Source organism: Brienomyrus brachyistius, chromosome 1, assembly GCF_023856365.1.
Source record: "Brienomyrus brachyistius isolate T26 chromosome 1, BBRACH_0.4, whole genome shotgun sequence".
Lineage (NCBI taxonomy): Eukaryota > Metazoa > Chordata > Actinopteri > Osteoglossiformes > Mormyridae > Brienomyrus > Brienomyrus brachyistius.
The window spans coordinates 33,127,698-33,151,911 of record NC_064533.1 but is presented as its reverse complement, the minus strand read 5'-3'; the positions used below and the strand labels follow the sequence as shown (position 1 = coordinate 33,151,911).

The 24,214-nt window shown below is 41.9% G+C and overlaps 1 protein-coding gene across 1 annotated transcript in view; it reads right to left on the bottom strand.

Moving 5' to 3' along the window:
- Positions 1 to 1,600: 1,600 nt before the first annotated feature.
- Positions 1,601 to 24,214, bottom strand: part of myo3b (myosin IIIB) — a 101,860-nt gene continuing 79,246 nt past the window's right edge. Inside the window, exons 33-37 of the mRNA XM_049012059.1 lie at positions 12,394 to 12,494; positions 11,965 to 12,011; positions 11,289 to 11,443; positions 4,454 to 4,498; positions 1,601 to 2,246 (exon numbers count right to left, since the gene is read on the bottom strand). Coding sequence (XP_048868016.1) covers positions 11,311 to 11,443; positions 11,965 to 12,011; positions 12,394 to 12,494 — 281 coding nt within the window. The 3' untranslated portion in view covers positions 1,601 to 2,246; positions 4,454 to 4,498; positions 11,289 to 11,310. The remainder of the gene's footprint in view (positions 2,247 to 4,453; positions 4,499 to 11,288; positions 11,444 to 11,964; positions 12,012 to 12,393; positions 12,495 to 24,214) is intronic.

The window sequence follows — 24,214 nt, the reverse complement described above, 5'->3', positions numbered from 1 at the left end:
AAATCATTAAAAGCAACACACTAAAACTTTAGCAATGCGATTAATTTAATCAGTCTTTGAGACTTTTGAAATTCATATTTTTCTACAAAAATGGATAGCACTTCTGTGATGGGCTGGCCACCCGTCCTGGGTTGTTCCCTGCCTTGTGCCCGTAGCTTCCGGGATAGGCTCCGGACCCCCCGCGACCCAAAAGGATAAGCGGTTTGGACAATGGATGGATGGATGGATAACACTTTTATATCCCAATGCTTAATTTATGGCTGGGCTGTGATCCTGTCTGTGGAACAGACAAAGTTATCAAATTATACCAAAAAAAAAAAACAGAGCCTTTCACGTGCTGTGGGATAAACAAATTTAAATTACACAGAGGTAGATTTGGGGGGGGGGTGGTGATTTGCTAGGGAGTGATTATTAGTTATGATATAACCCACCCATTCCTTAATTTCTAAGAGGAGTTTGACTGAAGGTATAAAGTAAAATAACTGGCAATTATATGAATGAATTGCGCTGCTGCAGGCAACTGGCAAGAGTTATATTTTCCATTGCAATGGCTTTTAATTAAAATGGAGCTACATCTTAATGTGTGGCTCTGTGGGTTAGGACTCTGCACCTGAGAGTGGAAAGTTACTGGTTTGAATCCCATGGCTGGCAGACTGCCTTCACCGTCGGGTCCTAGTGCAAGGCCCATAACCCCAGGTGCTCCAGGGACTGTCTGACTCTGCCTTCTCACTTCTATATCACTTTGGATAAAAAAGGGTCGGCTAAATAAGTAAAATGAAGATTAACATACAGTACTTTAGAAATGTGACATTTCTATGGGCAAGGTCAGGTCAAACTATAGGCAGTAACATAAGGAGTCACATTGCAGAGGAAATAAATGATCGACTTTTTCCAAGTACAGTTCTGCAAAGGGCCCCAGAAAAGGTGACGGGGATGTTTTCCTGCATACAGGCTAATTGGAAAGGGAGCCTTGTAATGTCGCATTACTCCTTAAGCTTAGATCACTTTGTTTTGATTTGGTTGTGGATCGATGATAAATGTGCATCATTTATAGCCATTGGGAGAATATCACATAATTCTTTCACAATATTTCTAAAAGATGTATTGGATCTTTGTGAAAATTAGAACTACTTGTATTTTAAGCATTTAATTACAGGCTGAAAACTGCTCAGGATTTTGTGTACATTGTGAAATACTCCCTAAAAATGAAAAACTGAAATCCAGTGGGACGTAACAAATCTCAAAGAACTTCAAATTTACGGGCTGACGTACAGTTTTCGTATGTCAGTAATGATTTAATAATTCTGAAATGATATTTACATTTTCCCTTATCCTAATTTATCAATGCAATATATTTTCCTGGAATATTCTTTTGACAGTACAATTTTAAGACTGCATAAAGTACAAGTTTATATTTTCATGTAACAACCCAGAAAAACCCAGACAGTTGTCAGTTATGCTCACACACACACACACACACACACACAGGCTGCCCCCTCCACAGCTCCCGCCTTTCCTAGCTCTCTCTCTTTCATGGGTTGAGCTCTGGACTTGTCTGCATTGCTTCCACAGCTATGGAAAATGAATGAAAGGACAAACATTTCTCACGAGACTGAGGTTTTAATAACAGACTCTAAAGAGACTGGAATTGTGTAAAATTCATTAGTTCAATATAAAATATGACCATGACCTGACTACTCAACACACAACATTGTACTTTGTGAGTTTGCTACAGGACGCACACACTTCCCCATTTTATCCTTAGATTCTTGCATTACTAAGGAGGCTATGTGATACAAGAATATAACCATGGCTAATTATATGGTATTACACCAACAGCTAGTATAACTACCTACAATATATTTGTCTCATTCACAAATGATAACAGACAACTAATTATGAAGTGACCCATCATGAGTAACACATAAGCACATCAAGAAAACCTTAAAATGAAGTATACTATTATACTAACAGGTCATGTGAGTATTGACTGTGAATGTGTGATATCACTGATTTTTATCTACACATATTTTTGAGAATGTTAAGTAAAAGAAAGAACGTAAAATGTTATTTCGGGCAAAAGGCATCAAATGTCATATTTCCCTCATAAATATAAAAACGATTAAATTCACAAGTGAAAGGTCGTCTTTTACAACTGTTTTTGCAGCAATTAGTGTTTAATTGTAACAAGTCTGCAGGAATGTATGCTCTTGGCTGGTAGAATCATATTCTCAAGTAGGTGCTCTGTAATGAAAGAGAAAGAGAGAACTTTAGGTAAGTAATGCATGTCAAAACATTACAAATGCTATTTTCATAAAGATAACAGGAAGAAATGTAGTTTTACTGATTTTAAGAGTCGAGCGCATTTCTAGAACATAGCTATTGTAACAGGCAAGTATGACAGAACTTTTCTGATGGGTTTCGTGCTTCGTTAAATAGGGTCTGAAAGTACAGTGGCATGTCCTATGTATCCTCTGCATAGAAATATGACACCTACAGACAAGGCTGCACGACAAGACAACCCACCTTTCAAAGAATATCTGAATCTTTTACTGGAAAAATATCTATGTTACTAATAATTTCATTAACGTAAATTGTCCTGCACGCAAACTGTGCATAAATTCAGCATCCACCAATAAAAGAGAAAAACAGGCAGACGACCTTAAAAAAGAAACTAAAATCTGGATTGAATTCATACATTGTAAGAAGGATTTCCGGAATATCAATGGCAACAGCACAGAGGAAAACATTTTGTTGCTGCAAGCAGAGTTATGTTTTTTTTTTTTTTTTTTTTTGGGGGGGGGGGGGGGGGGTTAAAGCTGAATTCAGTCATGCCTTAAATGTGATTTTAATTAAACCGACAGTGTGAAGTGCAACTTGGAGGCAGCAACGTGAAACGTATCAGCTGAATTTTAAATTCCGCTCCCCAGACCAGGGAGCGAGGGACAGCAGGTTTCACATCTGTCTACTACTGGTCTGCTGAGAGAGAGAGAGAGAGAGGGAGGCAGGGAGGGAGGGAGAGGGAGAGACGCTGGAGGCTACCGGGGTACTTGAGCAGCTATAATGATGTCTCGTATGAGAACAACATCTGTGAATTTCCTCAGTGATCTCTAACAAAGTATAACTCAGAGCAGTCATTCAGAAGACCTTTGATGTTCCACTCCAGCAGAATAGCTGCCATTGTTAACAGTCCCCAACACTGAGGAGCTTCAACTTTGGTCTTCCTAATTTTCAGGAACACCCCCATTCCCCCACTCTCCCACCCCCACAACCTGATACCACACATCTTTTTTTTAACATATACATCTTTGAGGTTGGGGTGAGTGAGTGTATTTAAGAGTCAAAGTCCGGCGCCTTGTCGGACGGCCCTAGGTAGCGCGAGTCGGGGGGGGGGGGTCATTTTGCAGAAAACTGGCTCTTGTTGCGTGCGGCAGACCTATCTTTCAAGCACCTGATCACCACTGGGGTCAGAGCAAACTGGCCCGTAGAAGGTGAACAGAGTAAACGGCATCAGGTTTTCCATGCCTCTACTCATGTTAGAGACAACATGATACGTCTTCTAAAGATTTTTACATTTTGTTTTGTGGCTATTAGCTACATTTGATGCTTCTAATACATTTCTGGGTGCTGTACATGACATGCTACGGTGCTTTTCATCAAGTTCAGTAAGAATATTCCCCCACCCCATTATTTCAAAGTGTTATTCAGATGTTTTAATCATTATTGGCAATAAACATGGGGAATCTTCTCCTATCACTGCACTGCTGTTAATCTCCACGCACCATGTTATGAATTTATTGGGAAATATCAAAAATGCTTTTGTAGAACTTCATAGTATCGCAGCGACAGAATGTATTGGCTTTTTACAAGGAAATATTCATAAACACTGATGCTGTTGTGACCTGGGGGTAGAATTATACATAAACGTGTGCTTCCTATAGTCAGAGCCTGAACCGGGTAATTCAGCACAGTCTCTGTGCTTCTGACTTACATTAACAAGCCATGCTAACTGTGAGAGGCATTCACAATTTTAAATGTGGTGCTCTAGTTAGGAATAACACACTGAAACATCCAGCCTGAGCTGTCAGTTAAGGGGGGAGGGATTCTAATCACGTTAGAAGACCAGGGCCCAGTCAGAGCATCAAAGAGAGGACAGAGAAACAAGATGATTGTGCTATTAAGCAGCAGGAAGAACACAGAGTGGAAATGCATTTTTTTTCAATACTATCCGGCAGTTTATTTTAACTTGAACATTGATGCCATATTCTATAGGTAATGACACACATTTAAAGGGCAGATTATGGAAGCAGGTTTGTGACCAAAAAGGTAACGTTTCAGAAGGTGTAAATCTGAGAAAACCCCTGCTTACCCAATAAAGTCCACTAACTATGTAATATGATCTCCTACAAAATTAAATGGCATGATAAAGTGAGTTATGCAGTCTAATACTCAGTAACGTGGTAGTGGACATACAGAAGGAGTATTAAACTTAGCTGATTTAGGAAGGAAAAACTGTGTTAAAATATTATTTTTTGTGTTTAGTAGGCCTGCACGATATTGAGGATGCACTGTAACATTGTTCAATATTGAGAAGACAATATGACTTGGTGTGGTTATTACAATTCATAAAACATATTAAGATAAACACGCATGATTCTTCTAATAAAACATGTCAGTGTAACAATTCCTATCAAGCTAAATATAATCAAGCTAAGTATAATCAATAAAACATCACTATCAACTTAAATATACATTAATAATCTAATAAAACATGTCATATATATCAGGGTAAATGTAAAGATTTGTATTAACAATTAACAAAAATACACATTTTCTTAAAACTTTAACTCATGAGTACATCATCACGATTGCATCAATAGCTAAACAGCTGATGAACACGTCACAGAAAGAAGGAATTTGTATGGAGGAAGAGATTTCCACTCCATCTGATAGGTTCAGGATAGGTTCATAAATATATCACATATATTATTAAGTAGCAACATTTGATCTGGATGTGAGGGTGGTCCCCACAATAGAATACACCAATGTATAATGTTTCCAAACTGTATACAATGTGTTTCATATTCTAAATCTGTCAGGATGTCAATGCCCCTCCTAAACCAATGAGTACATCAACAATGGTTTAATTAACCAGCACATTTTGTATTTTTACATTTATGTTTATGACAAATATGATACATAAATAATACATATGAAAGCCAGGTTCAGTTTTCATTTTATGCCAGTTTTCAAATAAAATACAGAACAAACTCTGGAACTGTAAATATCGAAGCAATATTCACTGATATTTGGCTAATTGAAATTCTTGAGTGAAATTAAATTATACCATTGTTTGTGTTAGCATTTCCTACAATTGTCAAAAAACATAAATATGATTCCTGCTGAATTTCGAGGTCGCTGAGGTTTTGGCGAGCTGGTGTATGCATTTACAAAAAAAAGTACTTTATAAAAAATATAATATGTTCATATTTGCAAATACCTGCAGGAAATATATTCCACATTTTAAAATTACATGGTGATAATCACACGTTTTTGGACAATGCATTAATTTTCCCAGTCTTTCCTCCATTAATTATTTTTAGGTGATATTTTTCTCTGCCTCCAGGTTGTGATTGCAGGATAGACTGCCTTACATTCCAGCTCAAACTAAGAGAAGCCCACTAATCCAAACAGTTATACGGCAAACCTTCATTCACTGGTAGTTTGGCTCAACATTTGGCAAACAGCACCAAGTCCATACAAAAACAGGCCCAGTCTTGACAAGGCGAAGTCTTACAATGTGCCATTAGATTTAACGTACAATCCATGTAAAAGCAACAGTAATTAAGTCTGGATGCTCTTCTTCTACATAGTCTGCTGTGGCTGATTCTCTCAGGCTCTCTCAAGCCTCCCAGTAAGCGTCCAATGTCTTTAACAAGGCTGACCAAGTGTGTGCAAGTCCAGGCCTGGCAATTCACAGACAGGAAACAACACTGATTCAGGAACCTTCATTCATTGACCAGACTAGGGGGATGGGGATACTCTTCAGGAAAGAAATCACTTAAAAGTTTCCTGGTCCTTTTCTATACATGCGCTTTGTGCAAATGCAAATTCTGACAATTCAGCCCTGTGAAGGATCATTGGGGATAGCAACAAATCACAGGTGTGAGGCAGGCAAAACAATGGCCACCGTAACTCTAATGGCATCTCTCATCATTAAGGGCCCTTTGATGTGCATGTTCAACACCTTCTTTTCTCCCTTTCATCCTCCCGCTCCTCAGTTGCTCTCCCCCCTTCTCCAGCTTCTTTATTAATATGCTATCTGGCTATGGCCCTTTCTTCCCACCCTGCTCCCTCCCAGCCAAATGTAAATATATATATTTTTTTTCCACGTCAATATCCAGCACCCTTGTTTATAGATCCACGTCTGCCCACGTTTGTCAAACGTGACAAAAAGCACCACAGGGAAATACAAAATAAATAAAAATACAACGATGACAATGTTAAAAGCAGGATGTGTTTCAGGAAGTGAAGTGCGATTGAAGTGAGTATTTTATTGTACCTACATCATTTGCATTCATCTGCTAAAACTCCTTGTTGGAATTCCTCAAAAGCGTGCGAAACACCGTATTTCAAAAGCACGTTACCTGCATTAAGCCGGGGGGGGGGGGGGGGGGGGTGGGGGTGGGGGAGGAGCGGGGGGCTAGTGCTGTATGAAAGGCCTGCCACCAAAACATCACCATTCAAATGCTGCCTTTGAACTCCACGGATAGAGAAACAGGACAATGAAAGAGAATACGCGTTAGTTCTTTGAAGTCAGACATGTGAGCGTGCTCTGGTAAAGACACATTTTATCGTTTGTGAAGGCCGAAGCGGGAATTTCCAGGCCTGAGTGAAACATTTTCGTGTGGAATTTCTTCAGTTTCTTTCAGTTAAGGCTTTCTTCAAAAAATGACATGAATTGTGAATCCCTAGGGAGTAATCTTAGGTCTGTGAAACATGGCTTGTTCTGTTCTAGATATGAACACAGGCTTGTTATGGGGAAACAAAACAGGTGTAGAAAAGGGCTTTTAGGTCTGAGCTCTGTATTTTCCTCAGCTTTGCTGGCCCCTTTCACAGCTCAGCTACTGCATGTGTGCTGGCCCCTCACATCATAACATTGCCCTACATCAGTATTTCCCAATCCGGTCCTCAGGGACCCACAGACAGTTGGGAGCTGGGAGAGAGCAAAAATGTGGAGGATGGAACCAGGAAGGACATACGGAGACGCAAGCAAAAAGCAAAAAATGTATTAATTGATGCATGAAATGTAATTGGAGTAGAAAAATAATTCCATCTACTTAATTTTTGCCCTTCTACTTCTATCTATTTTCCTGCAATTCCACATAACTTCCAAGTTAGTGCCGGTGCTTGTGGTCAATCAGTCAGCAAGTTTATCACTGTAAGCACCTCCACTTTTGAACGAAAAGTACCTAGTCTGGAGTAGACACTAAAAAAGTGATGAACTGTCTCTGAGGAACTACAATTGGACCAAGATCCTGTGGTGTGAACATGACAGAAGTCCCTGGTTCCAGAATAAGGTTCTGGTTCTAGAATAAAGTTTCGGCAGTGTGAAAGACCCTAAATCTGATTCTCAGGTGTTGCCGAACTGACATGACCTGAGAAGCAGCCTGCATTTCCACTGGTTATAAACAATATATATGAGACAGTGAATATACACATGACGATGGCCATGTAACACTTCTTAGCTTGTTAAATAATGTTTAATATTTTTTATATTTTTATGCGCTGCTTCTTAAATTAGCGCGAGTCAATATCTTTTTCATGAAACATTAGTTAGCTACGTTACAAAATGTTGCTAATTAATATTTATTTACTAATTATTTGCCATGTAGGTTTTGCAGTTGTACAAAAGACAGGCATTACCAGTTGTTTGCAAATATCTACCAACTAGCCACTGATTGATCACAATAGTCCCTCTAAACTTAAGTTTCATAAGAGTTATTTGATTTATACATCTCCATTTCAAAATGTTGTGTACCTGTAAGCACTTTGGAGGTTGGCTACCAACAATAAACACAGTAGAGCACTTTTAAACTTGTACCATCCCCACACAGCTTTGTGAGAATTGTCTTTTGTAGACATTTTTTTTGTTTTTAAAAATGTATTAATAAGATGCTCCGTACTATGAACGTAGCCTGCTTTCACCAGCTCTAAATTAATTTCTGCATGTTTTCAGCAAACACTAAAATCAAACAAAACATCAAACACTGGAAATAATAAATGCAGCTCTGGTGAAGTTTTCAGTGCATTATAGCCCCTCCCACATGCTGACATCACAGGTACAGACACGGTCAGATTGACTTAAAATTAAATGACAAACAAGAATGGGACAGGGAGGGAGTGGTCTGGCTTCCACTGAGCAGACCAAATAAAAGCATGTGACTGCTTCCTCCTTCACAGACACTACAGTCCTATAGATTAATATGTAGTTGCTGGAGCAAATGGGGAGCTGGAGCAAATAGAGGACTTGCTGAGCTTAGCAAAACGGAGGCCAAAAACAGTTCCAGACCATGTTATGTAGATGGCATACGCATTAAAGACATGTTCTAGAGCGCTGTGATGACCTATTTAATGCTGGCCAGAGGGAAAACAGAAAGCCAGGAACAGTGTAATCAGCTGAATGGGGATGGGAATGAAACACACCTGATAAACCACAATCAGGGGAGTGGGAATCAGGGGGGGCAGGGGTGGCTTCATTTGTACCTCCAAAAGAACCATATTTTATATTTAAATTATTAAGCTGCATCTGCTTAATATCAAACGTTCTCCTGTACTGTTAGCCACAATCAGAGCAGGGCAGGCACTGCTACAGATAGGCTAGTTCTGCCTCCAAAGGGTTCGGTTTTCTTCACTATTTTAGCCATTAGCATGTATCCGCTGACAGCAGCTTCTCTGTTTTATCCATTATCATGTAACCACGGACAGCAGCTTCTCTGTATTAGCCATTAGTGTATCCACAGAGAGCAACTTCTCTGAATTAGCCATTAGCATGTATTCACGGACAACAGTTCCTGTGTATTAGCCTTTAGCGTGTATCCATGGACAGCAGCTTATCTGTATTAGCCTTTAGCGTGTATCCATGGACAGCAGCTTCTCTGTATTAGCCTTTAGCATGTATCCATGGATAGCAGCTTCTCTGTATTAGCCTTTAGCGTGTATCCATGGATAGCAGCTTCTCTGTATTAGCCTTTAGCGTGTATCCATGGATAGCAGCTTCTCTGTATTACCCTTTAGCGTGTATCCATGGATAGCAGCTTCTCTGAATTAGCCTTTAGCGTGTATCCATGGATAGCAGCTTCTCTGTATTAGCCTTTAGCGTGTATCCATGGATAGCAGCTTCTCTGTATTAGCCTTTAGCGTGTATCCATGGACAGCAGCTTCTCTGTATTAGCCTTTAGCGTGTATCCATGGATAGCAGCTTCTCTGTATTAGCCTTTAGCGTGTATCCATGAATAGCAGCTTCTCTGTATTAGCCTTTAGCGTGTATCCATGGATAGCAGCTTCTCTGTATTAGCCTTTAGCGTGTATCCATGGATAGCAGCTGCTCTGTATTAGCCTTTAGCGTGTATCCATGGACAGCAGCTTCTCTGTATTAGCCTTTAGCGTGTATCCATGGATAGCAGCTTCTCTGTATTAGCCTTTAGCATGTATCCATGGATAGCAGCTGCTCTGTATTAGCCTTTAGCGTGTATCCATGGATAGCAGCTTCTCTGTATTAGCCTTTAGCATGTATCCATGGATAGCAGCTTCTCTGTATTAGCCTTTAGCGTGTATCCATGGACAGCAGCTTCTCTGTATTAGCCTTTAGCGTGTATCCATGAACAGCAGCACAAACTCCTCTGTATTAGTCATCACCATGTGCCCACAAACAGCGGGGTAAACTTCTCTGAATTAGCCATTAGCATGTATCCACGGACAGGAGCTGCTCTGTATTAGCCACATACTCACACTAGGGGACCCATGCTGTGCCCAAACACCACTAGTGTAATGGCTCCGTAATGTGTCCCGGTATGATATATGAAACTGTGCCCAGGCTCACTTGAAAAGGTGGCCCCGGCCATGGTTTAGCTGAACTTGGGGATGGTACTCATCCAGTGTGATTGTTAACACAGAACACAGACATGACATCAGTGACGCAGCGGGCAAAAACAGCAATGGCAAGAAAGGAGCAGCTAAGAGCAGAAGCCTGAGATTAAAAAACAAAAAACTAGCTCATTTTTATCAGATCCATATTCCCAGTAAACATCTGTCCTATTTTTTTTTTTAACAGCAAACAGTCCTTTTTGTGCACGCTGCCGGTAATGTGGCATGATCAAAAACAAGGAGTGCAAGGGGACAAGACCAGTGGGTGTAGGGTGTACTGGATCTCCAGCCTTCAGATGGTGGGAGGGGCTGTCAGCTACTGTACTGAGCTTTGCTATTAAAACCACACAGAGCTGCTGTACAGTGAAAAGTAACTGGTTGCTGACAGTCCTGTTTCTAATGGTTGCCCCAGCAACCATAATATTGACTTATGAGTGATGAATAATGAGAATGAATATAATATTATTTTCCTACATATCCCACAATGAAAAAACAAAAATGCTACAGTAAAAAATGAATCCATTTATCCATTTTCCATACCCGCGTGTCCTGTGCAGGGTTGCAGGAAGGGGGGGGGGGGGGAGGGGGGATCTGGAGCCAATCACAGAAGCTACAGGCGCAAAACAGGGAAGAAACCAGGATAGGGAGCCAACCCATTGCAGGGCACACATACACACACACACACGCACACATGCATATGCACATACACACGCACACACATCCACCCGCCCACCATTCACACACCATTCAAATCTATGGGCAATGCTGGAAACTCCAATTCACCTTAATCTATCTTTCCCCAGGTGGGGGAAACCAGAGAACCCATAGGAAACCCTGCAATGACACGGAGAACATGAAAACTCCTCACACATAAAGTCGGGCAAGGAATCGAACAATCCAGAGGTGCTAACCACCTTCTAACGTGAAACATATGATATTTTAACTATTAATAGCCGGAATTATTGTGGTTCAAGAATGAAGACAAACATTCCTCGGTACTCAGTCTCTCAGGAGATGAGTCAGTTGCAACAGAACAATATTACTTTGTGATGCTGCATCAGACTTCTTCAGACGTTCAGTAGTCTAAGTTAAAACCCCCAGAGCCCCGGCTGACTGCTGGACAGGTGAAGCTAGACCCTTACCAGCTGATGGGAGATTTCAGCCTCAGCTCTGACTGAGAACTGCCTCCCTTGACAGAGTGGGAGGAGGCCCAGTCAAAGTTTCCTCCTCTGGGATTGAATCTGCAGTTGACAGTAATTTGTAGTACTCATCTTCTCCATCCAGCACTTTGATTTGCCTGTGATGAATGATAGCCAGAGAGAGAGAGAGAGAGAGAGAGAGAGAGGATTGCAGACGGATGGCTGGGGCATTCAAACTGAAGAGGAGCATAACAGCTTGATGTTTTACTTTAATTAGAAAGCTTGTATGTACACGCTAATCCCATGATTCAGAGACGATCGTGCACATAGATAAAGTAACAAACAACCAAAACTCTTTCTTCTTCCTTTTTCAGCCTATCAGACAAAACCAGGCTTTCATTTACAAATAGAGGTCAAGACTCAAACAATTACACTCTGAATGGATATAATGTCTTAACACCACCTTGATAAAACCCAGAAGAGGCCGATAAAAGGCCTCTTTCTTTTGACAATCCATTTACATTCAACCCCTCCCCACACACCAGCACTACCTCTTGTTGTAAAAGGAAAAAAAATGCTTGTTTTGTTTCCACTCATTTGTGACATTCACAGGATGCTTTAATACAACAAAGGGCCTGCTCTGTTTATAGCAGCTGAAAGTAGGAAAGCCGTTATTTACCCAAGTTTTCTCGGTTTCCTCTTGCTCCCCTGGCAATCCGGGGTCCTCTGTGGGAAGGGCCGAGAGCACACAGTGAAAAGACAAGCGAGCAAGTCATTAATTTTTAATTCAAAGTGATTTTGCGTTGAATGCGGGGAGATGCTGATAATATCAGAAGTCACAGCATAATTTTTTTTGATCAAAGGGCTCTGGCGAGCCTGATGAAGCGTGCGTCTTGGCCCCCTTTGATAAACCGCATCAATTATTCACCGTGAAGGCAGACATCCTGACATGAAAGCAACAGATAAAGAGCGTAAGCACACGCTCAAGACAAGAGGCAGAGAGGCGTGGGGGTGGGGCTCGGGGGCCTGGCGCAGGTACACTTCACTGCATTATCGTCCGGATACAAAACGAGCTGGAAAGCCCGGCTGGTGCCGCCCCCTCACTCACGTGGAGCTGGTTGTAGTACAGGCTGTCCTCGGGGCTGTTCAGCAGTTTGGGCTGGTGCCCCCGTTGGCGGGGGGTCCGCTGCTGGCTCTTGAGAACATGACCTAGAGGGCGTGTGTGTGTGAGGGGGGTGGGGGAAGTGAGATGGGGGGGGGGGGGGGGATTAGCGACACACCAGTGAAAAAGATCCCGATAGTGTGCCGTAATCCTGTGCAATGTCACTGCCATCATCTGCTACTGAGACACCCAAGGTGTACACCCAGCCCCCCTCCCCTTCCTGGTACCTCTCCGACTTACTCCTCAAACAGCACCTGACAACATCAAATCCCCCACCCTGCCACCCCACTCTCCCACCGTCCTACTGAATTAAACCCTTGACGGCTCAGAGACTTAAACTTAACCTCATTTGCCATAGAGACACCAGAGAGGCACTGGAAAGCAAGTCCAGTGTAAAGGACACACGTCCTGATATGCAACCAAGCATCAACAAAGCATGAGACATTTCTCTAATTATGCTGTGCATGATAGGTTGCCTCATTGTGGTTTTAATAGTGCTGCTGGCAGACTTATACAAAGCTACATGCCTAATAGAGACAAAATGAGACTCAGCAGTCCATTACAAACAAAACATTATGATCCTGTAGCAACATCCATAATACCTTATTCTCAGCATGAGTTAGGGTGTAATTGTGCCTCATAAAGTGAAGAATCCTTTATGTTATGTTCCAAATCACAAATAGCTACTGTAGCATCTCAGGATTACCATCACACATATAATGATGACATCGGTGGGGGCAGCGGGGAAGTAAAGGAATCCTAAGCCTTTTACACTGCAATTGCTATATTATTCAGGTCTGTATCACAGGATACAGCTATATTTTTATCAACATATTATCCATCCATCCATCCATCCATCCATCCATCCATCCATCCATCCATCCATCCATCCATCCATTTTCTGACATTTATCCGAGTCTGGGTTACAAGGGCAGCAGACCTTAGCATGGATGCCCCAAACGAGCTTGATGGGCCAAATGGCCCCCTTGCATTTGTAAATTTCTCATGTTCTTATGTTCTTTACCACCCTCTCCCCAGCCACCTCCTCTAGCTCCTCCGGATGGATACCAAGTCACTCACTGGCCAACTGAGTCATATAATCTCTTCAATGTGTGCTGGGTCAGCCCAGTGGCCTCCTCCCAATTGGATATGGCCATAGCACTTCCCAGGGAGGCATCCTAAATAGATGCCTGAACTAACCCAGCTGACTGCTCTTGATGCGGAAGAGCGGCGGCTCAGCTTGAAGCCCCTTGCAAAAGTCTGAGCTTCGCAGCGAATGTCTGAGCCCTCTGAGGCTGAGTCCAGTCACTTTGTAGAGAAATCTAATTTATGCTGCTTTTATCTGTGATCTCATTCTTTCAGTCACTACCCACAGTTCATGGCCATAGGTGAGAGTACGATCATAGAGCAACTGGTAAATCGACAGCTTAACCTTCCAGCTCAGCTCCCTCTTCACCATGACAGAACAGTACAACGTCCACATAACTGCTGATGCTGCACCGATCCGCCTGTTGATCTACCGCTCCCTTCTTCCCTCAGTTGTGAACAAGACCTTGAGATAGTTAAACTCCTCCGCTTGAGGCAGTAACTCCTTCCCTACCTGGCAATCCACCCTTTTCCAATTGAGAACCTAGCCCTCAAACTTGGAGGTGCTGATCCTCCAAACCAACCCAGTGCATGCTGAAGGTCACAGCCTGATGAAGCCAACAGGACTGCATCTTCTGCAAAAAAGTAAAGATGCAGTCCTGAGGTCACTAAGCCGGGCCCCCTCTGTCCCTTGTCTGTGCCTAGAAATTCTGTCCATAAAGGTTATGAATAGAACCGGTGACAAAGTGCAGCCCAAGTGGAGTCCAATTACCCACTGGGAAAGAGTCTGAGTTACTGCCAGCAATGAGAATCTGCTCCACTCCAGATAGTCAGGAACCTAATGGTCCATGACAATGGACCCTGCACCTCATACTCCCAAAGCACCCCCTATAGGAACCCTGAAGGACATTTTCATATGCTTATTCCAAGTCCACAAAACACAAGTAGACTGGTTGGACAAACTCCGATGAATCCTCCAGTATCCTTGTGAGGGTAAAGAGCTGGTCCAGAGTTCCATAACCAAGATGGAATCCATGTTGCTCCACCTGCACCAGAGGTTTGACCCTCCTCTCCAGTACCTTGGCATAGACCTTCCCAGGGAGCCTGGTCCACAGAAGTTGGTAATACATCTTCAAGTAACCTTTGTTAAAGATTGTAACCAGGACTCCAATTTGTCAATCTAAAGACACTGTACCCAACTTCCATGCAATGGTGAAGAAGAATACCAGCCATGACCGCTCAACAATGTCAAAAGCTTTCATAATCTCATCCACTCCCAAGGCCTTACTAGAGAAGGGTTTTTGAACACTTCAGTGACCTCAGTCCTAGTCATGGGTAAGTCCTCGTCTGAGTCTTCCGACTCTACTTACTCCAAGAAAGGCATGTCGGTTGGATTCATTAAGCCCCCAAAGTCCACCACCTGACTTTTTCCCTATTTGAGGTCAATAGCACTCCATCCCTGCCATAAACCCCATGGACAAAGCCCTCCTTCCACTTCAAGTGGCCTGATAGTTTGTCAAAACCACTTCCAGACTGACCAAAAGTATTTTTCCATGGCCTCACCAAGCTCCATGTTTTTGTTTTTGCAACTGCCAAAGCCACATCTTGCTCAGCCCACCAGTACCCGTCAGCTGCTTCCAGAATCCCTTAAGCGAACCAAGTGTTCTACTTCAGCCTGGTGGCTACCTTTACCGTTGGTGTCCACCACTGGGTTTAGAGGTTAGCACCATAACAAACACCAACAATCTTTTGGGCATAGCTCTACACAACCACATGGAGTCACAAAATAGTGCCCACTTGGGATTAAATGTCTCAGGATGTAAGAGAAGTTCTGCCAGAGGAACAAGATGATTTCTGGGAAAGGGGCCTATGGGAAATGCTTCCATGACACCCTCACCTTGTGTTTGGGTCCATCATGTCTATCTGCCATTTTCCCCACAATCTGATCCAACTCAGCACTAGGTGATGGTCAGTTAACAGCTCAGTTCCACTCATCACCAAAGTGTGCAGTACATTTGGTCACGGATCCCAAGCCATAACTATAAAATTGATCTACCAAATGTAGTCTAGGGTGCTCTGGGTCAAGTCTACTTATGTATACCTTTATGTTCAGATATGATACCCACCAGTGACTATGACTACACTCACATTTATAAATATATTTCAGTTTTTTTGCATCTCAAAAACTCCCATATGCCCTGTCTAGTTGCTCAGCTTTTAGTGTTTAACCAATATTTAACCACATCGTGCCTTGTAGTCTGGTTGAATTAAAAACAGGGTGTATACCACACAATAAATTACAAAATGAATCTTAGGTTTCCAGTCTTATAGTCATTGCCCCTACATCAACAAAATATGTAAATATTTTTTGCCATGGGTGGGGTGCTGTGGAGGCAGGTCCTTACTCAAGGACTCAGAGATATCCTGAGGCTGGGCATGAACTGGCAACAATCTGATCATTGGCACAGAGGCTTATAGTTGGGTCACCCATTGTTCTCAGAACATCAACAACAGAGAAGTCCTGAACTGTGTGTGGTGTGATACTAGACTATTCTCCATGAAGAAAAGCTTGAAATCTCCCCATATAAGTTTCTTGAGTTGATCTTGTGATCAAGTAGTCCATGGAATGAGTTTTACTTCATCCTGGTGTTCATGAAACCATTCTTGAATTTGTTTAGCAATATGTATGGGAGCATTATTATCCTGTAATACAATATTAAAACAGTGTTTGCGCCGCAGAATGAATTAATGTTACATTCCAAAAGCACTTCACAGAACCAATGGGGAGCGACTTCAACCACCACCACTGTGCAGCACCCACCTAGAAGTTGCAACAGCTACCATTCAGCACCAGTATACATGTATGGGGGCAGGAGAGAATTCATCATTTAGATATAGGGGACAATTAGGAGTGCCCTGCAATGGGTTGGTGCCCCATCCAGGGTTGTTCCCTGCCTTACACCCATAGCCTCTGGAATAGGCTCCGGACCCCCTGTGACCCTGAATAGGAATAAGTGATTTCAGAAAATGGATAAATTGATGATTAGGAGGCCCGACTTGAGAGACACCATGGGCAATTTTAGCCAGGACATCAGGGTATCACCCTATTCTTTAAAAAGATGCATAGGGTGTTTTTACCGGAGAGTCAGGACCTGAGTTTTACATTGCATACAAAGGACGGCACCATTTTCACAGAACGCTGTCCCCATCACTGCACTGGATCATTGGGAGCTAACACCTCTTCTAGTAGCAATCCAGCTCTCCTACTTGGTCTCCCATCTACTGGCCAGGCCCAAGCCTGCTTAGCTTCAGATGGATTACCTTGTTACGGACTTGGGGCATAGTGCAGGAGGGAAAAGATGTGATGATCCATTTGCAGTGCCAACAACAGGGGCACTGCAAATGGGGTTTATGTAAAGGAAGTACAGAACATTGGGAATCATACACAATAAAGTACCACGAGGGATCAGAAAACTATAGCAGAACTTAATACTAAAACAAGCTACAAAAACCATTAGGAAAACACAACCAGTGAGCAGGGCAACACAGAGAGCAGAACCAGGAATAGGCTACAAGGACCGAAACACATGGCAACACTACATTATGATATTACAATGATATGATATTACAACAGGTGGATACAATAACCCTAAGAACACACAGAACTAAGAGAATTAACAAACACTATAGACTAAGGTGGTATGGCTGCGGACATACATCTGACTGTGGAAAATGGCCTCATATTCCATAGCTGTACATAATGGTTCTGGCAAGATGGCTGTTCATACCATTACATGCCTCTTTAGAGCTTTCTAGTGCTCTTCTAATCCTGGTCCAACATCATTAAAGAGCACACAGTGGACAATGCGTGGGTCAGCTTCTCCGCTTCAGCGTCCCAGCATTTCCCAGCGTGCTGGGAAAGTCCCACCATTTGATCTGAGCCTCGGTATTAATGAAACAGCAGTAATTGAAAGGGTGCTTCATACAAATGAAGTGTTATGGGTTACCTAATATCCCTGAATTAAAAATGACACTCCCATTTGTGGCATGGCCCTGTGGAGTCATCTCGCCTGTTAATGGTGCTCTGAACAGACCTCTGTAGCTCTAGGGCGAACTACACCAACTACAGAATCAAGTTACATTCTGTATCTTATTGCAACTACTGTTTTCTGTCCCATGTTAATTTCGATGGAAGCCAGTAAACTGCCTAAATGTACAGCGTTCAGGGTAAGAAAAATATCACTGAAATATAAATCAAAATTAACACCAACAAAAAAAAAAAAATACAAAGAAGTACATACAAAGGCATGAGTTCCATTTTGTGTTTTTCCACTGGCATTCAGGAACCAGGCCGTACCCAGCCCGTATGGTGAAGAGACACTAGTTGCAGTGTGGTTACAGCTCATATCGATTTTCCACTGCATGCGGGTCGGCTGGGTAAAGGTGTCACTGGATTTGGAGTCACAGTCACATAAAACCAAAGACATGCTTATGTACTGTTACATGTACAGCACGATTTACTACATGCCATTTCCTGCTAGCATGTCTATGAGAATTCCTGTGTCACATTAGCATCAAACACTAGTGGAATTAGAATTTGCCTTTTTAAACAGTCATTAGGAATCCATTCTGTTCAGTCTTTCTGTAGTACTTTTTCAAGAAGGAGGCTGGAAATTTTCAAGTTCCGAGTTATCGGGAATGCATCAATACATTGTGATGTGTGATACTACCAGTGCTGGAAGTAACACGTTACTATAATTCCATTACTTTTGGCGGTAACAAGTAATGTAACTACCTTTTCAAATTAAATAATGCAATTAAAAGTACTGAAATTTAAATGGGCTTGTTACTCATCACTTCCAACGAATGCATGGCATTAGCTACAGTGATAGGTAAGATTTGACAGTTGTGTTGTCTCGCACTGTTACAGCAGCAACACTAAAATAAAATAATTACCCAGACAGCACACAAGCATAGGTATGATGTCACTGTGATGCTTTAAAATCCATTGGCAAAGAATCTCTATGAGGTCATTTGCTCACCGGCACAATGTTGCAGGGATATCGCTTCATCGATATATCGAATACCGCTTCGACATTCCCCCAAAGTCTGAATAATGCATTTCAACAGCAACACATTGTTCATGAGATCACTGTGTGATGTTTAGCCTACTGTTACTTCTCCCGATTAGGCTATACAACCCACAAAAGAGTTATACTATATATTTCACAGGGTAGATTTGTTCTATTTACGATGCATGTAGGCATCCTGTTTAAAACCATAAACCAAACAAACAACTTAACTGATTAAACGTAATACGTCTTTTATTTTAAATACTGACAACATGACAAGACCAGTAACAACAGGCCTACCAATCATGCTTCACCGATTAAAGCAAAATTATTGAAAAAAACGCCTTCGCCAAAACACACATTAGTGCAGAGCCCCTGAAGGGGCCTGTGCAAAAAAACGAAATGGTCCTACTTTCTTGTGTGTGCGCCAAAGTAAGAGCATTTTATTTTTTTGCGCAGGTCCCTTTAGGGGCTCTGTACATTAGCGTATGTAATAATTTAAATGTTATTAATAGGCCTAAATGGAATGTGATCATTTAACAATGTTCTGATCTTAAAACAACATCTCAGCAATTTTGATAGATGGATGGATGGTTGGATGGATGGATGGATGGACAGATAGATAGATATGGTCAGGCACAGGACTTAATTAGCCAACTCATACAAACAATTCATCTGATTATTGTTGTATACTTGCTACACAAAATGGAAATGAATTCACAGTTGTTACTATACAGCTGACTTCCTAATGGCCACCCAGTGTGCTTTCCTCTCACAAGTTCAGCTAAACCAGCTGCTTTTTTTTACATAATGATGGTCATACAGTACTATTCCAAAGATCTCACACTGATCAGAACACAGTATTTGAATCAAACATTTTCACATCTGCAATATGCCGCATAAAATCAGCCAAAGACATCTACCTACATGTTGATTTCAGTGGCACTGACTGATGCATGACATATGAAGAATGCATGGAGGCTGGACTGGAGAGGCTAAAAACCAGTCCTGCCTGCTGTCAGGAAGACCACAGGAGGATGGAAGCTTCCAGTATCCCGGCCTACAGAATAGGCAGACATGCCACTTTAAGAGCTCTCTCATCCTACTCTATCAGCCTGGCCTGCTGACATTAAAAGGTGCACAGTGGACTGTGCATCTGCATGGGGAAATCACCACCATTTGATCTGATTTTCCCTGCGCCCTCCATCTGAGGGAAAGGGTTTTCCCAGATAGCCAATTCAGCAGACAGTCTTTCCTCTCTTTGAGCTGTTCTCAGCTAGATGGGCCTTCAGTAAAGTCAGACTTCCACACATACAGTTGGCCTAGCACTATGAACGGGACACATGAGTTAGCAAGCTCCATTTGGGAGCAATAGAATCCAAATGAAACTACAGAGGTCATGTTGTATTTACACATTACTACATGCATTTACTCTGCAGCTTATTATTCTCCAGCAAACATGCACATTGTTAATGTGCACATCTCAAGATGAAAAAGATCTGAAGTTGTTCTAGAATAGGTGATTCTTACACTTTCAAAGGCAACTAATTTTTTTCTGTATGTCTTTTAAATGCCGCCTATACAGTAAATCCACCCGAAAATTTGAACACTCATCAGAAACAACATGAAAGAGCTGCTGAAAGAGGGATTTCGGCTGAATAAATGAGTGCTGTATTGAATCCTTCCTTGCAGATCACATGTCCAGCTCACCTGACTTCTCCCAGGTCCTGGTGAAGCACTTAGGTTGGTGTTTACTCAGATGGTGGAGACTGGTGTACCAAAAACCATGCATTATAAGGAAAAGTCATCACTGGAGGCCTTTGATGTCTAAATGGGGCATGTGGAGTGCAGGCCTCACTACCTCACTAACATGCACAAACACACATACACACACACGCACACACACACACGCACGCACACACACACACACACAAAGGGGCCAAACTCTGTGAAAAGTTCCCAAGCTGCTAAGGGTTCTTGTGATTTATAACCAACATCTTCATTTGGGACATCATTGTTAAATGGCAACTCCATGTGCTTCAAATTATAAAGCAAGCTGAGGAAACCAGGAGGTTCCTCTAGGTAACAATCCAAAGGGCAATGACTGCATCTGTTTTGCACAGAAATGGGATGCTGTTACTTAACCATTTTTTTACACTGAAATCAATCATCTCTGTTCAAGGTTTCCCCCCCTTCATACGCTGGAAAAATCCTTACTCTCCCAGCCCCTCCAGTCCTCTGTCTGTCTCTGGTGGCTAAATCCTTACAGGCATGAGGTAGAAATGGGCGATGCAAACAATATATCGACTTATTGTCGTATGAAATTTATATGAAAAGAAAACGAGAAACTGTAAATGAGCAATGCTGCACACATCACAGAAATGAATACAATTCCAACCACTCATATGGTAGCTTCTAAGAATGGACAATCTATGACCCACAAACACACAGCAAGGTTGACTGAGTTAGCAAAGCATGCCAACATGCTACTTTTTTGGTAATATCATGGAAGAGGTGGAAGCTCCTTCAGAAGACGCCTCGATAATGAAAGTGACAGATCAGCAACGACAACAACTTTCTGAAAAGGAGATATCAAGGGTAAACAAGGTAAAAAGACATCAGTGGTTTGGCAACATGCAAGAGACTTTGCTGAAATATTGTGCCAACTAAAACTGGAAGTACAGCAAACTTATTTCACCGCTTGAAGCACTGTCATCTGCATGCAAGTGCTTACAGTCACAAACACCAGCAATTAGTTTTCACTTTCAGTTTGAAAAATATGCAGGACAAATCACACCCCATATTGGATCAAAATGGGATACAACGTATTATTTCGCAATATGGCTGGTAACTCTACCAGCAACGTCAAACCCATTCCCTGAAACGAGCAGCAAGGCAGTCAGAGGAAAAACCCCAGCAACAAACCATACTGTCTACATTTTCTAGTGTAATGCTCAATGATAAAAAATATTTCAGCTTCAATTAATCTTTTTTTCGTTAAAAATGAATTTTAAGCAAAAAATGGAGCCTTGAAGTAAAAAAGCATCGCTTGAATCATATAGTGATAATGATCAATTTCAACCAATATGAAAAAATTAATCACAAAAAAATATTTTGGCATATCAACCAGCCTGAGCATTAAATGACAAACAGCAATGTAAGATAGTTCACCTTACTTGTTCAATCATGCAATTCCACTCTACCTCTGCAACTGCCTGGTCCTTTTGATTACACTGCACTGTTAGTCTTTTAAAGGGTAGCATATGCACTAAATGACTTATGATGCTGCAAATATCAGATGCTTCATGTTTACTTTTTGTAGCTTTTGTCAGTGTTAATAAATAACATTAGTCTTTCCCAATTAATACTCTAATCCCATCCAAAACTATACAAAAACCAAAACTGTAGCAGACCTCTTAAACTGTGTTTCACATATGCAGTATATTCTGAAATATTAAACAAAAATAAATCAGAAACATCCTGATAGTCACATATGGCACGCAGTAATGAAATACTAAGCTTCATTAGCCGTTCCATTTACTGTGTGTTGCCTGGTAAGGCCTAGAATGATGCATATGTTTCTATTCCAGAAAGTTTCAGCCTTAACACAAAAGAGCTGGCTTTCCTGAAGTGCAGTCATACTGCAAAACACAGCAGTAGAGACAGACTGTGAAAAAAACAGAGAGCTCATTAATAGCCATTATCGTAAATTTTATGGTCATCAAAGAAAAAAAAATTTGTCATTCTCCACTGAATTTCTCATTGGAACTGAAATCTGTTTTGGTGATATAGACTTCGACCATTTTATAGTAAAGCTCGCTGCTGAAAAGTATTTTCATTCAATCTTTCAATGTGAAGGAAAAAATCTATCTTTTTATCTGACTAGCAAAACATTGTTTAGCTGAAGACAAACACAACAGAAATTTTAAACAAATCATAACGTGACTGAAAATGTGATTAATCCTTCAGTTTTTGCAGTTAATTGTGATTATGAAAATTAATCAACTGACAGCCCTACTAAGGACAAATTAGAGATGTAGTTCACATAACGACATGTTTCTGAACTCTAGGACACTGACTGCACTGTGTCTGGCTTCAGAGGTCCCAGAGTGGGGACTGAGGAGTAGCCATGATGAGCATGGATAGCACACCAATCAATAAGCATCCATGCTAAAGCAAGACATCACACAGTCCATGGACCACAGCTATCACTTTGTACAGAATCACTTTGTACAGAATAGCTTTATACAGAATCCCTAGGATTTGCTACGTATGGACTCTCTAGAAATCCCTTCATATAGATTCCCTAAGTGTTGCTTCGTAGAGACTCCCTAGAAATCCCTTCATATACAGTAGACTCCCTAAGAATCACTTTCCATCGACTCGCTAGGAATTGCTTCGTATGGACTCCCTAGAAATTCCTTCATATAGACTCCCTAAGAATCACTTTCCATCTACTCACTAGGAATTGCTTTATAGGGACTCTCTAGAAATCCCTTCAAATGGACTCCTTGGGAATGCATCGACTGGTTAGGAATTGCTATGCACAGCCTTGCTAAAAATCGCTTTGTATAAACTCTTCTTAAGGAGGTGAAGCCGAAAGAGCACTTCCTGTGTTAAACAACCTTTCCCAGCAGTCTGTATGAAACATGGCTTCTCACCACCGGTGCTTCTCCAGCTTTGTCCTTTGAGCACATGGCCGTAACATCATGTATTCCGTATTCCATGGCAGTATAAGAAACATAGCTAATACCTGGCACCTCCCACACAAAACGTCAGACTGGTTTAAATAAATATAATTGCTAACTCCTTGCAGAATCTAAACTATCATTGTAAAATTAACACAGTCTCCAAAATGAGGCAACATGGGTATTGATGTGTGCTAGGCTCCCATGAAGGCAGTGCTACCTTGGAGTGACTAGAATGGCAGAGCTAAACACTACTCAGCACCCTCGGTTTTTCCCATCTGTTTTTTTGCTCCACAGCCAGGTTCAGAGGGAGGCTTCCCTGATGTAGCCCTAATTGGTCTCTGTGATACATCTCCCCTCCACCACTGCCTCCCTCCTGACATTTATGTTTACCACAACCGTAATCTTCAAAAAGCTTGTTAACATAAACAGCTCTGGGCTCATAAATCATAAAGTCAGCGTTGACTGATCCTCAGCGCTGTCCTGTTTACCGAGCGAGGAGCGAGTGGCAGCCGTCTGATCCCCACTTTTCCTCTCCCAGCGAAGGTTTAGCTGCTCACACTAATTTATTTATATTTTTTTAAACAACTTATTTTGAGGTCTGTTCAGCACTTGTAAAGCTGGGGTTAGAGGGGCAGGTAGACTGGGATGTCTTTCATTTATTCATTTTTTTACCCAGACAAGCCCCTGGCCTGCGTTTAGGCACAAAGAATGCAATGCGAATGTGTGTGCACTCTGTGTACTGCCTTGCCTTATATGGAAGGCCAGCCCCCAGAGTGCCTAAGAATGGACCATCTCGCAGCTGCCTTTGATACACGGGTTTGAATCTGGCCTCAAACCCAGACGCGCCACCTATCAGAGCTGCGTCAAGTCCACCTGCCACAGAAGTGTAAGTGAAGGGTGGGCCGCGCGACAAACAAA